The sequence below is a fragment of the Erythrolamprus reginae genome, chromosome 6 (assembly GCF_031021105.1).
Source record: "Erythrolamprus reginae isolate rEryReg1 chromosome 6, rEryReg1.hap1, whole genome shotgun sequence".
NCBI classification, from domain to species: domain Eukaryota; kingdom Metazoa; phylum Chordata; class Lepidosauria; order Squamata; family Dipsadidae; genus Erythrolamprus; species Erythrolamprus reginae.
The window spans coordinates 62,627,178-62,639,278 of NC_091955.1; the positions used below are offsets into that span (position 1 = coordinate 62,627,178).

At 37.6% G+C, this 12,101-nt stretch overlaps 1 protein-coding gene across 2 annotated transcripts in view; it reads right to left on the bottom strand.

The window, feature by feature from the left end:
* The window catches only part of PLBD1 (phospholipase B domain containing 1), a 30,640-nt gene extending 24,377 nt beyond the window's left edge, over positions 1-6,263 (bottom strand). Inside the window, exon 1 of one of the 2 annotated variants that reach the window (XM_070755983.1) lies at positions 6,076-6,263. In XM_070755983.1, the coding sequence (XP_070612084.1) occupies positions 6,076-6,181 (106 nt within the window). In that variant the 5' untranslated portion in view covers positions 6,182-6,263. Of the gene's footprint in view, positions 1-5,764; positions 5,861-6,075 lie in introns of those variants that run through there. The other variant, XM_070755984.1, reaches the window with a different exon arrangement.
* Positions 6,264-12,101: the final 5,838 nt, after the last annotated feature.

Below are 12,101 nucleotides of genomic sequence, written 5' to 3' on the forward strand. Positions count from 1 at the left end.
GATAGATAGAAAAATAGATAGATAGAAAGATAGAAAAATAGATAGATAGAAATAGATACAGATAGATAGATGATAGATAGATAGATAGATAGACAGATAGATATAGATAGAAAGATAGATAGACAGACAGACAGATAGAAAAATAGATAGATAGAAAGATAGACAGATAGAAAAAGAATTCCTGTCTAGCTCTGCCTCATAATACATTATTAGATCCTATCCAAGCAAGGACAGCAACTACCACAAAATACCATTTTTTAAACAGTTTAAATCCTTTCAAAGGAGGGGGAGGAGAATCTGACAGCAGGGGGCCTTTTTAATCTGACTAAAGGCAATGCAGAGAGAGTAAGGAATACTCACCATTACTTTTTCCCCCTCGGTTGGAGCAAATGGCTGCCTCATTTCCTTGAGCTAGGGAGAGGAACTACGGCATGCCAGAGGAGACAAAAGCTGGTGCCTCCTCGCTCTGGCTCAAGCAATGGCGCCCTCGTGTGGTGACTTTGTTAATGACCCGAGTATAAGCCGAGGCTGTGTTTTTCAGCCCATTTTTTGGACTGAAAAACTCGGCTTATACTCGAGTATATACGGTATATTAAGTTTACAGTTTCCAGGCTTTAGTCCTTAATTTAAGACCAAAGTGTTTTCTGCGTTTGTTCAGCCTTATTGTAACATTACTCCAACAAAATGTAATTAACATTGTGGAGATTAAGCAACAGATATTTTGTAACCATATTACTATTGCATTATGGGGCTTACAATGCAAAGCATTTATTAGTGACAGATGGAATGCAGATTCAGTACATTGCAATAAACATTTCTCTTTGCTTTCCTCACTGTAAGAGGTTGTTCTGTATGTGTGTGTCTTTGACTCCCAGTAACCACCTAGGTGAATCCTTGATGTTTTCTTGGCAAGACAACTGCCATTGCCTCCTCCTCCTGAGAGAGAGTGATTGACCCAAGATCACCAGCCTCTTTTGTGTATAAGCTGGGACACAAGCTCAAAACCTCCAGCCAGATGCCTCGACCACTATATAAAAGTGACTTTCGGTAAGGGGATCATACCTATCTCTATTTTATTGTTTCTATCTATCACTCAAAACATATCCAGAAAGTAACAGTATAACTTAAGAATACTAAAATAAATAGTATAATTGATCATTTCTTGAAAATAAAGATATTTTATTATAATCATGAACATTTCAACTAATTTCAACTACCGGTACTTTGATTGTTGGAAACAATGGGAAAATATGCGGTTGAAAAGATTGAAATTTACATTACTGCATGTTATGATCTTAAGACTTTTTTTTAGTAAAATTATGTATTGCTATAAGTCACCAGAGAAATTCCCTAAAATGTATAAAGAATTACAAATGTTTGTTGGAAAAGTGGAAAACAAGAAATGTTTTGTGTTTGGTAGACTTGTAAAAAAAAAAGTCCTAAAGTTTGTATTCAAATTCAAACACTAACTCAGAGCGATAAATACAGGTGGTCCTCAACTTACAACCACAATTGAGCCCAAAATTTACGTGAAATTTGTTAAGTGAGTCTTGTCCCATTTTACAAGTTTTCTTGCCACATTTGTTAAGTGAATCACTGCAATTGTTAAATTAGTAACAGTTGTTAAATGAATCTGCTTTCCCCATTGACTTTGCTTGTCAGAAGTTTGCAAAAGGTGAACACACAACCCTGGGACATTTCAACTGTCATAAATGAGTCAGTTGTCAAGCATTTCAATATAATTCATATGACCATAAGAATGCTGCAACAATCACAAGTGAAAAATGATGATGTCACTTTTTTCAGTGCCATTGTAACTTTTAAGTTGAAAACTGCCTGTAAGTTAAGGAAAAGTTATAGAACTTTGTTTTTAAACATGACTTCGCCAAAATTATTATATGTACAAAGGTAGAAATATTTGGTTAGTGAAGATGATGGAAGATGTAGAAATACCCTTATTAATTAGAGAAAAAACGTCCATATTTATTTTTAACTAGCAACACCTTATAGACTTTTGTGAGAACAGAAAAAATGAACTTATGGCTTATGGTTTTGATGATGAGTCAGGATAGTTTCGGGGAAAGAGAAGAGCCCTTCACTCCTCCACTCGAAACAGAATATCCTACGGAAATAGACTAACAATCCTGGGCCTAGAAAACCTAGAACTACGGCGCCTAAAACACGATTTGAGTATTGCCCACAAGATCATATGCTGCAATGTCCTACCGGTCAATGACTACTTCAGCTTCAACCGCAACAACACAAGAGCACGCAACAGATTCAAACTTAATACGAACCGCTCCAAACTTGACTGTAAAAAATATGATTTCAACAATCGAGTTATCGAAGCGTGGAACTCATTGCCGGACTCAATTGTGTCAACCCCTAACCCCTAACATTTCTCCCTTAGACTCTCCACGATTGACCTCTCCAGGTTCCTAAGAGGCCAGTAAGGGGCATACATAAGTGCACTGGTGTGCCTTTCGTCCCCTGTCCAATTGTCTTTCCTTTCTCTCACTTACCATATGTATTCTCTTTCTTTCATATATCCTCTCCTCTAAGTTCACTTTTACCCTTATATATATTACTACATGTATATTTTTCTTCCTATGTATTTGTGTATTGGACAAATAATAAATAAAAAATAAGTTATTTTGCAACCAAGTAGTATAATTTATCATTATACTTAAAACTGGGGGGGGGGGGGGAGAATAGAGGCTACTTCTTTATATTTTCTTTCTTTGCGTTTTTACTTTGATCTTGTTTTCTCTTTTTACCTTAGTTTCTATTATTTTTATTTTTAAATCTTCTTTCTTAAAAGTTTTAATAAAATTATATGGATAAAAGTAAATTTCAGTTATTTTTAAAATAATTTCTGATTATTTGATAAAATGAAAGCTTTGACTACTTCATAAAAAAGGAAAAAGTCACATATTGATTATTATACAATTCTTGACACTCATTTATAGTATTGAATTTTTCTAAACTACTTCAATTGAAAAGTCATCTGATTTTAGAACTCTTAAACAAATCAGATGAAAATCATAAATCAGTTTGTGGCAGTCAAGGAGTGGAGAAAAATCAATAAACTAAAACGGTCTAAAAACATGTCTGTGGATTGTAATTCATCCAAAAAAGGAGCTGTTCCCAAATCTTCTGAGAAGGAAGAGGTTCATAATTTATAGCTTTTATTTAATCTACTGATATCACCAAATTATTTTAAAAGATCTAGAAGTACAGTATATGGTTTCTATTAGACTATGAGTGAGAGTTAAAGCATTTTTGTCCATTGTCCTGGCAGTTCCTATATCAGTGTTTCTTAGCCTTGGCAACTTTAAGATATATAAACTTTGATTCTCCAAAATCAGTTGGTCCACATATTTTCTCAATGTTCTCAGTGTTTCTCAACCTTGCCAAGATTGAGAAACACTGCCTTAGGTCCAAACCAGCCCAAATTCAAATAATTAATGATTCTAATCTTAAAGATCCTTCACTCCATTAAGCCAAGATGCTTAAAAGTATATACAGTGTTCCCTTGATTTTCGCAGGGGATGCGTTCCAAGACCGCCCGCGAAAGTCGAATTTCCGCGAAGTAGAGATGCGGAAGTAAATACACTATTTTTGGCTATGAACAGTATCACAAGCCTTCCCTTAGCACTTTAAACCCCTAAATTGCAATTTCCCATTCCCTTAGCAACCATTTAGATTATTACTCACCCTGTTTATTTATTAAAGTTTATTAAAAAAATATTTATTAAAGGCAAACAAAAGTTTGGCAATGACATATGACGTCATCGGGCGGGAAAAACCATGGTATAGGGAAAAAACCCATGAAGTATTTTTTAATTAATATTTTTGAAAAACCGTGGTATAGACTTTCCGCAAAGTTTGAACCCGCAAAAATCGAGGGAACACTGTATTATGTATTTACCCATCAATATCCTTATCAGAGGGCCTTCTTTGCCTTTTGGATCAGCTTACTTATAGATGATCTTTTTTGGTAATACCATTCATGTTGCTCATCTTAGATAATTCCCTTTACACGTTTCTACTTAATCCTTCTAGCAATGGTCTATCTATGGATATTCCTCGATTTACAACCATATTTGAGCTCAAAACCTCCATTGCAAGACAGTTATAATGAGTTTTGTCCCATGTTATAACCTTTTTTTTGCCATAGTTGTTAAGCAAATCAATGTAATTGTTAAGTGAATCATACTGTCATTAAGAGAATTTGACTTCTCCCATTCCCTTTTTTGGAAGTTGTCTGGAAAGCTTACAAATGATCAAATAACTCCAGGACAGTTCAACAGCTTTATCAACAGATAAAAAGTTTTATGTTACTTATGATCATCCTCATTTCTAAGTTTTTCAAGGATATTAATAGCAAAGCCTGTGAATGTGAGGAAGTAGATTACTCACAATAAGTCTTGTGATTGCTCACAAGAAACTGTTTATGGATTATATCCAAAGTTAAAAACATGTATTAAAATGGATAAAATCAGTATATAAGTAAAGTAACTGACACTCAGATACACCAATATAAATAAATATACAGTAACTATAATTAAACTTAACCCTAAGAGTCAGCAGTTCATGGGCAGAGAAACTCTATTCCAGTAGCTAATCTATCCAGGATATTGACTGCACGTGTGCTGGCTGAATGTGCAAATAAAGTTACACAATATTTTCCCGTGGTAATTTATTTTATCTCTTCTGTATTTCAGCACACATTAGAATGAAAGTTTATACACTCTCTTAATCCAATGTGCCAACATATTAATTATAAATTATATTTTCATCCTACAAATTACTTACTGTAAAACTTGCTGAAACTGAAGGTTACAAGATATCACACAAAACATCTTCTAATATTGCAGTAATAATTCTTAGGCTCAACAGGCTTTCCTTTTCTAATTGCATTTTTTTAAAAGAATAATATTCAAATTAGAAGGCAATCAGGCCTACTTTGTATTTACAAATGTAAATGTAGTTTTCAAAGTTTTTTCGGAATCATTCCATGTACTCTATACACGCATCTATCTTATCTCTTACATATTGTAGGCAGTTTTTCCAATAATGGAACAGGAATATATTTGCCTCTTGAAAATAAACCAGGGATGGGAAACTTAGTGAAAGTTGTATGATTTTTGTTCATTTAAAAAAAAAGTCCACCAAACTCTAAATAATTCCTGCTTATTGTTGAATTTGGTTCAGTTCAGGATTTAATTAATACTAGGAAACGTGGCTTTATAATATACTGCTCAAAAAAAATACAGGGAACACTCAAATAACATCTCCTAGATCTGAATGAATGAAATATTCTCATTGAATACCTTACTCTGTACAAAGTTGAATGTGCACAGCAGCATGTGAAATCGATTGTCAATCAGTGTTGCTGCCTAAGTGGACAGTTTGATTTCAGAGAAGTTTGATTTAGTTGGAGTTATATTCTGTTGTTTAAGTGTTCCCTGTAATTTTTTTGGAGCAGTATATATGCAGCAAAAGGAAAATGCCAAAAGATGAATGCCAAAAAAAGGTGTTTGCTCCTTTATTGCTTTTACTGTTGGTTTTTTTGCTCACGAGGCAAAAGAACCCAACAGGTCGAAAGGCGCATTCGAAAACAGCTCCGTTCCATTGACTAACTATTCCGGTTGCTTTTAAAAATACGTTTCTTTTTAAAACTTGGAATTCTGGACTTATTGACGCTGTGCGCCATCTCTAAACGGAGGGATGTTTTTGACGCCTTTATTATTATTTTTACCTTTTTCAAAAGAGGCTCGCTTAAGCCAGAGGAGATCCGAGAAGAAGCGACGGAGCCACCCCCTCTTTCTCCACGGTGCCGAGCAGAGGAAAAAAAGCAAAAGGCGAAACTTCCCGACTGCGCTGTTAACGCAGCGCCCGGCTCGCGCTCTTTTGGCGGGACCCTGTGGAGAGGGCCCGGGAAGCCTCCTCCGCCTCCTTGGAAAGAAAGCCGCCTCTTACCTCAGCCCGAGACTCTTCCCGGGGCAGCGGCGAAGTGGCAGGGAGAAGAGTTTTGTTTTGTTTTTTCCTTTGCCTGTCCTGCCTTCTCACCTGCTCGAGTTTCTGCCACGGCCCAGAGAAGGAAAAGTGCCCCCCAGTACCAGCTCCAGCATCGCAGGCGGCGATTGTCCGAGGAGGCGCTGCCGTGGCGGACCATGCCGAGTCCTTTGAGGCAGCCCGAGAGTGGGGCGACAGTACCCGCCTGTCTCTTTCCCCGGCCTCTGCCCCGGGGCTGCACAAGAGGTCCGCCCTCTTCTTAGGCGGGGTGGATTAGAAAACGAAAAAAAGCTCTCCACCCGGGCGTCGAGCATTATCATTTTTGCGGTTGTTACGAGTGTCAGGAAGCAAAGGATAGTAGTAAAGAGGCCTTGGCCACCTTGACGTTGTGTCAAGACCTTGACTTTGTGTCTGACTGGTCAAACAAATGGCAACTCCAAATCTCAACCAACAAATGCCCTATCTAACACATTGGCAAAAAGAATCTGAACACTAAATTCAAGCTGAAGAGTCCTTCACTCCCCTTCTCGCAACAAATTACCTTACTCCACCAGACTTGAAATTCTTCGATTAGACAACTTACAACCAGTGTTCCCTCTAATTTTTTTTTTGGGTGGGCGGAAAAGTATAGTGTCTGAGCAGCAGTCCCTTTGGGACTGAGCGGCACAGAAATATTAAATAAATAAATAAACAAACAAACAAATAAAAAACCCACCCTGTTTTGCCTCAGAGAATGTCAAAATAAATTACTGTACTGTGTGTCTATAACAGTGAGCTCATAATAGGGCAACTCTATCAATATCAAAATGCCACTTAAATAGTTGAGCTAGTTTCAAACTAGATTTTGATTTTCTTTCTCTCTTCCTTACTCCCATTCTTTTTCTTTTCCTTCCTCTCTTTTTTCTGTTTCTCTCTCTTCCTCTCTTCCTCTCTCTCCTTCCCTCTCGGCTTCTGGGCAGGTTTGAAAAACTCTGAATTGATGATGATTTTTAAGTGAGCGATTGCTCACTGCTCAGCTTTGAGGGAACTATGCTTACAACTCTGTTGTCTCCATTCGGACTTAACTATAGTTCATAAAATCATATACCAAAATGTCCTACCTATTAGTGACTACTTCACCTTCAACCGCAACAACACACAAGCACGAAATAGATTTAAACTACATGTCAACCGCTCCAAACCAGACTGCAAAAAATACGACTTCAACGCCTGGAATGCACTACCTAACTCTGGTTTCTACTCCTAACCCAAAAACCTTTAATCTTAGACTATCTACAATTGACCTTTCCCCCTTTCTAAAAGGTCTGTAAGGGGTGTGCATAAGTGCACCATTGTGCCTACCGTCCCTGTCCTATTGTCTTCTATCATTACCTTTTATCATTACTTATCTAATGTTTTATTTGTACAAATTACCAGCCTATAATTGTTTGACAAATAAATAAAATAAAATAAATAAATAAACAAACCCTCACTCCATAAAAGACCTTGGAATACTCATATCAAATGACCCAAGTGCCAAAGCCCACTTCGCCATAAAGGCTTCAAGTGTTGTTAACCTAATACTATGTGATCTCACACTACTAACCAGAGCATACAGAACTTTCGACAGACCAATCCTTGAATACAGCTCATCTGTCTGGAACCCACACCGCATTTTGGACATAAACACTCTAGAAAATGTCAAGAGATACTTTACCAGAAGAGCCCTTCACTCCTCCACTTGCAACAGAATATCCTATGCAACTACTGTAGTTTTACAATCCTAGGTTTAGAAAATTTAGAACTACATCGCCTCAAACATGACCTAAGCATAGTCCATAAAATCATCTGCTATAGCGTCCTTCCTGTCACCAACCACTTCGGCTTCAACCACAGCAACACACGAGCACATAACAGATACAAACTTAAACTAAACCGCTCTAAATTCGACTGCAGGAAATACGACTTTAGTAACCGAGTAGTTGATGCATGGAACTCACTACCAGACTTTGTAGTACCATGACCTAACCCCCAAAACTTTACCCTTAGTCCATCCACTGTTGACCTCTCCTGATTCCTAAAAGGTCAGTAAGGGGCATGTATAAGTGAACCAGTGTACCTTCTGTCCCCTGTCCTAATGTTTCTTTTTTTTAACTAGTATCATATACATATCTGTACCTTTGTATACTACCAATATGTACTTGACAAAACAAACAAATAAAATTTAAAAATGAAATGTCCCCAGACTCTTAAGGCGAAGTTGTTAACCCGGAATGACTTTTAAGCAAATGTCAATTCCTGTCTGTAGGTTTGGAAGGGAAGGAGTGTCAGGTCGGCTTGGTATTTGAGCAGAGATTTTGGGGCACGGGGTGGCATCCTTCCACACACCTCAAAAGCTGCACCCACCAAGGAGTGTTGTCGTCTGATTCTGAGGTGGACACTTCGGACTTGAATCTGAGCATAACACAGTTACATCTTGAGGGATACAGAGGTTTTAATGCAGTGGTTCTCAACTTTTCTAATGTCGCGATACTTTAAACCAGTTCTTCATGTTGTGGTGATCCCCAACCATAAGTCTAGCACTGATTCTCCCAAGAGAGCTTTAAGCTGATTGGCAGGAAGGGCAGAGGGGCACCCCCACTGTAAACGCCTGATTGGTCGGATTGTAAAAATATGTTCCAAGCAGTGATGGACTCCTATGTGTATGGTCAGGTATGCAGAACCGGTAGGAAAATTTTAATGTTTTTCTTTTTTTCCCCCTTCTGGACTCTGGGTATGTTTTTCCTATCGCAGTAAATGAGGTTGAAGGTGTATAATTTTATAAGAGCTGTGCGTGTGTGTATTAGTAGATAATGTATATTTTTGTGTGCCTGTGTGTAATATGTATGCAGATATATGGCATATATACATAGAATTAAATAGTATATTTTGGATGTTCAGTACTGTAGTAGTAAATAGATAGGGAAATTGTATCTCTGAGGTGAGGAGAGGCCAGGCACCCTAACCCTAACCCTTGACGTGAGTGACATCAAGTTGGCCACCTTTAAGCCACTTACATGACCTTTAAGCCACCCACCCCCAGTTACATGATTGTCAATCCATTCCCACCAGGTCACATGGCTGGCAAGCCATGCCAACAGTGTGGTAGTAAAAAAATTTGCAGGCCTTCACTGGAAGATGCCAGAATAGAAGCTTTGGTTCCTAACACCATGGAAATTTGTATTTTCCCATAGTCTTAGGCAACCCCTGTGAAATGGTAATTCGACCCCCAAAGGGGTCCCGACCCCCAGGTTGAGAACCACTGTTTTAATGGATGCTGGCCAATTGGTACTTTCCCCCCAGGCCCTAAATTTCTCTTTGGGGATATGATTGAGTAAACATAACATGAAAATATGTAAAACGTAGAAAGAGAAAACAGCAGAAAAAGACGTACTGGTCCATCAAATCTGTCCTTTGAGCTCCCTATTTTTTTGTTTTCTTTTTTATTCATTATTTTTTAATTACAATATGCTCGTTGCACAGTCAGTCAGGTATTCAAGACTGGATTTAGCATTTTTATCCATCTATCGTGTCCTTTTCTAGGAATTGGAACAGACAGATGTTTGATGATGTTAAAGGTATTGTCACAGTATGTAAACTGTTCTAAATAAAGCCTCTTTTTGCAATTTATTTTATTTTTGTTGAATGATGGAGGTGTCTATTTCAAGCATGTTTAAACCAGTTACTGATAATATGCCTTTCAGTATTAAAGACAGCTTACAAAAATATAACAGAAAAGTACATCGAAATGTGAAAAGGAAAAACATTTTCCAGGTATGAGAAAAAATGGACAAAACCCCGCTATAATTAAATTGCTTGTTTGATAAAAGCAAAAGCTTGGCTTGAAAGCATTTAGTAGATCAATCATTTTCCAAAGCAAAATTCCTATAATTATGATAGATCTCCCTGTTACAATATCATATTTTATAATATTTTTATTTGGCAGATCTGATATTTTTTCAAAACAAACATTGTAGGCCAACTTCCTAAAGAGATTGAGTTCCTTTTCTATTTTTACAATTTTAGTTATTTTAAAGCCATTCCAGTTCTAAAAGTGTAGGGTTTTTAAATTGAATTTAACAAGGATTTTCTACAAAATTACATTCTGGTAATGATAAATGAAATGGATGCATGGTTATAATTCCATTCAAAAGAAAATAAGTCACCATATAATATTTAAGCCATTAAATGATGATAAAGTGTAGAGAACTGCAGAAATATACAGGTACTCCTCAACCTATAACCACAATTAACATTTTCTGTTGTTAAGCGAAACAGTTCTGAATTTTGTCCCATTTTACAGCCAACTCTGTGGGACCTAACCGGTCGCTGGGATTCGTGCGGCAGAAGGCGGTACCGGAGATATCCTGGTCTGATGCCATGAAGGGCTTTATAGGTCATAACCAACACTTTTTGAATTGTGACCAGAAACTGATTGGCAACCAATGCATAGCTCCCAGCGACTGGTGAGATCCCATAGAGTTAGTCTCCTCCAGGTCCCGTCAGCTAAACAGCATCGACTGGTGGGCCCGTGGGGGAGGGCCTTCTTTGTGGCTGCCCTGACATTCTAGAACCAGAGATCTGGACTGTCCCCATCCTTTCAGCCTTCCAAAAATAAGTAAAGACCTGTTTTTCCAGCAGGCCTGGGGCCGCTGATCTCGCGGTTGCAATTGGAAAGCTTCGACAATGAAATGATATGTAAGGGTTTAAAATTGATTTTAATGCTTAATGTTGTGATGTCTATAATGGTCAAGATGGTACAATGCTCGTTTTAAAATGTTTTTAATGTTTACGGTATTTGTCTCTTAGCTGCCCAAAGTCCTTTGGGAGTTGGGCAGCATACTTATACAACAAATAAATAAATAAACAAACAAAATTATCTGGAATAGAATAGAACAGAACAGAATTTTTCATTGGCTAAGTGTGATTAGGCACACAATGTATTTGTCTTTAGAATAGAATAGAATAGAATTTTTATTGGCCAAGTGTAATTGGACACATAAGGAATTTGTCTTGGTGCATATGCTCTCAGCGTACATAAAATAAAATATACATTTGTCAAGAATCATATGGTACAACACTTAATGATTGTCATAGGGGTCAAATAAGCAATGAAGAAGCAATATTAATAAAAATCTTAGGATATAAGCAACAAGTTACAGTCATACAGTCAACATGGGAGGAAATGGGTGAAAGGAATGATGAGAAAAACTAGTAGAATAGAAGTGCAGATTTAGTAGAAAGTCTGACAGTGTTGAGGGAATTATTTGTTTAGTAGAGTGATGGTGTTCGGAAAAAAAATGTTCTTGTGTCTAGTTGTCTTGGTGTGCAGTGCTCTGTAGCGACGTTTTGAGGGTAGGTGTTGAAACAATTTGTGTCCAGGATGTGAGGGGTCAGTAAATATTTTCCCCGCCCTCTTTTTGACTCGTGCAGTATACAGGTCCTCAAAGGAAGGCAGGTTGGCAGCAATTGTTTTTTCTACAGTTCTGATTATCTTCTGAAGTTTGTGCCAGTCTTGTTGGGTTGCAGAACAAAACCAGATAGTTATAGAGGTGCAGATGACAGACTCAATGATTCCTCTGTAGAACTGTATCAGCAGCTCCTTGGCCAGTTTGAATTTCCTGAGCTGGCGCAGAAAGAACATTCTTTGTTGTGCTTTTTTCATGATGTTTTTGAGTGTGTTCAGTTCTAGGTTGTTCTGGCCACACCACAAGGTTAGTTGTTCAACCTCCCATATGTATGCAGGTGAATCATTGTCTCAAATGAGTCCGGTCACTCATGGCACCATATAATTAAGATAAGTAATAAAGTATGTCCATATTCTGGTATGTATGCAGTATTTGGCTTCAACTAACACTGATGTCATATATTTTGAAGAATGTGGCAAAACTTGGTGGATTTCACAATTATTTCCAGGTGGGATGGTAGCAGCCATTTTTTAAAATCTATTTGACAGAAGCTAATTAATTATTTGATGTAGCAGAAAAATAAGCGGCAGTTCCATGAAGCAGTTCAGGGTATGGTGATTTCTTGCCACACAAATGATCTTCCAATGACCCTCC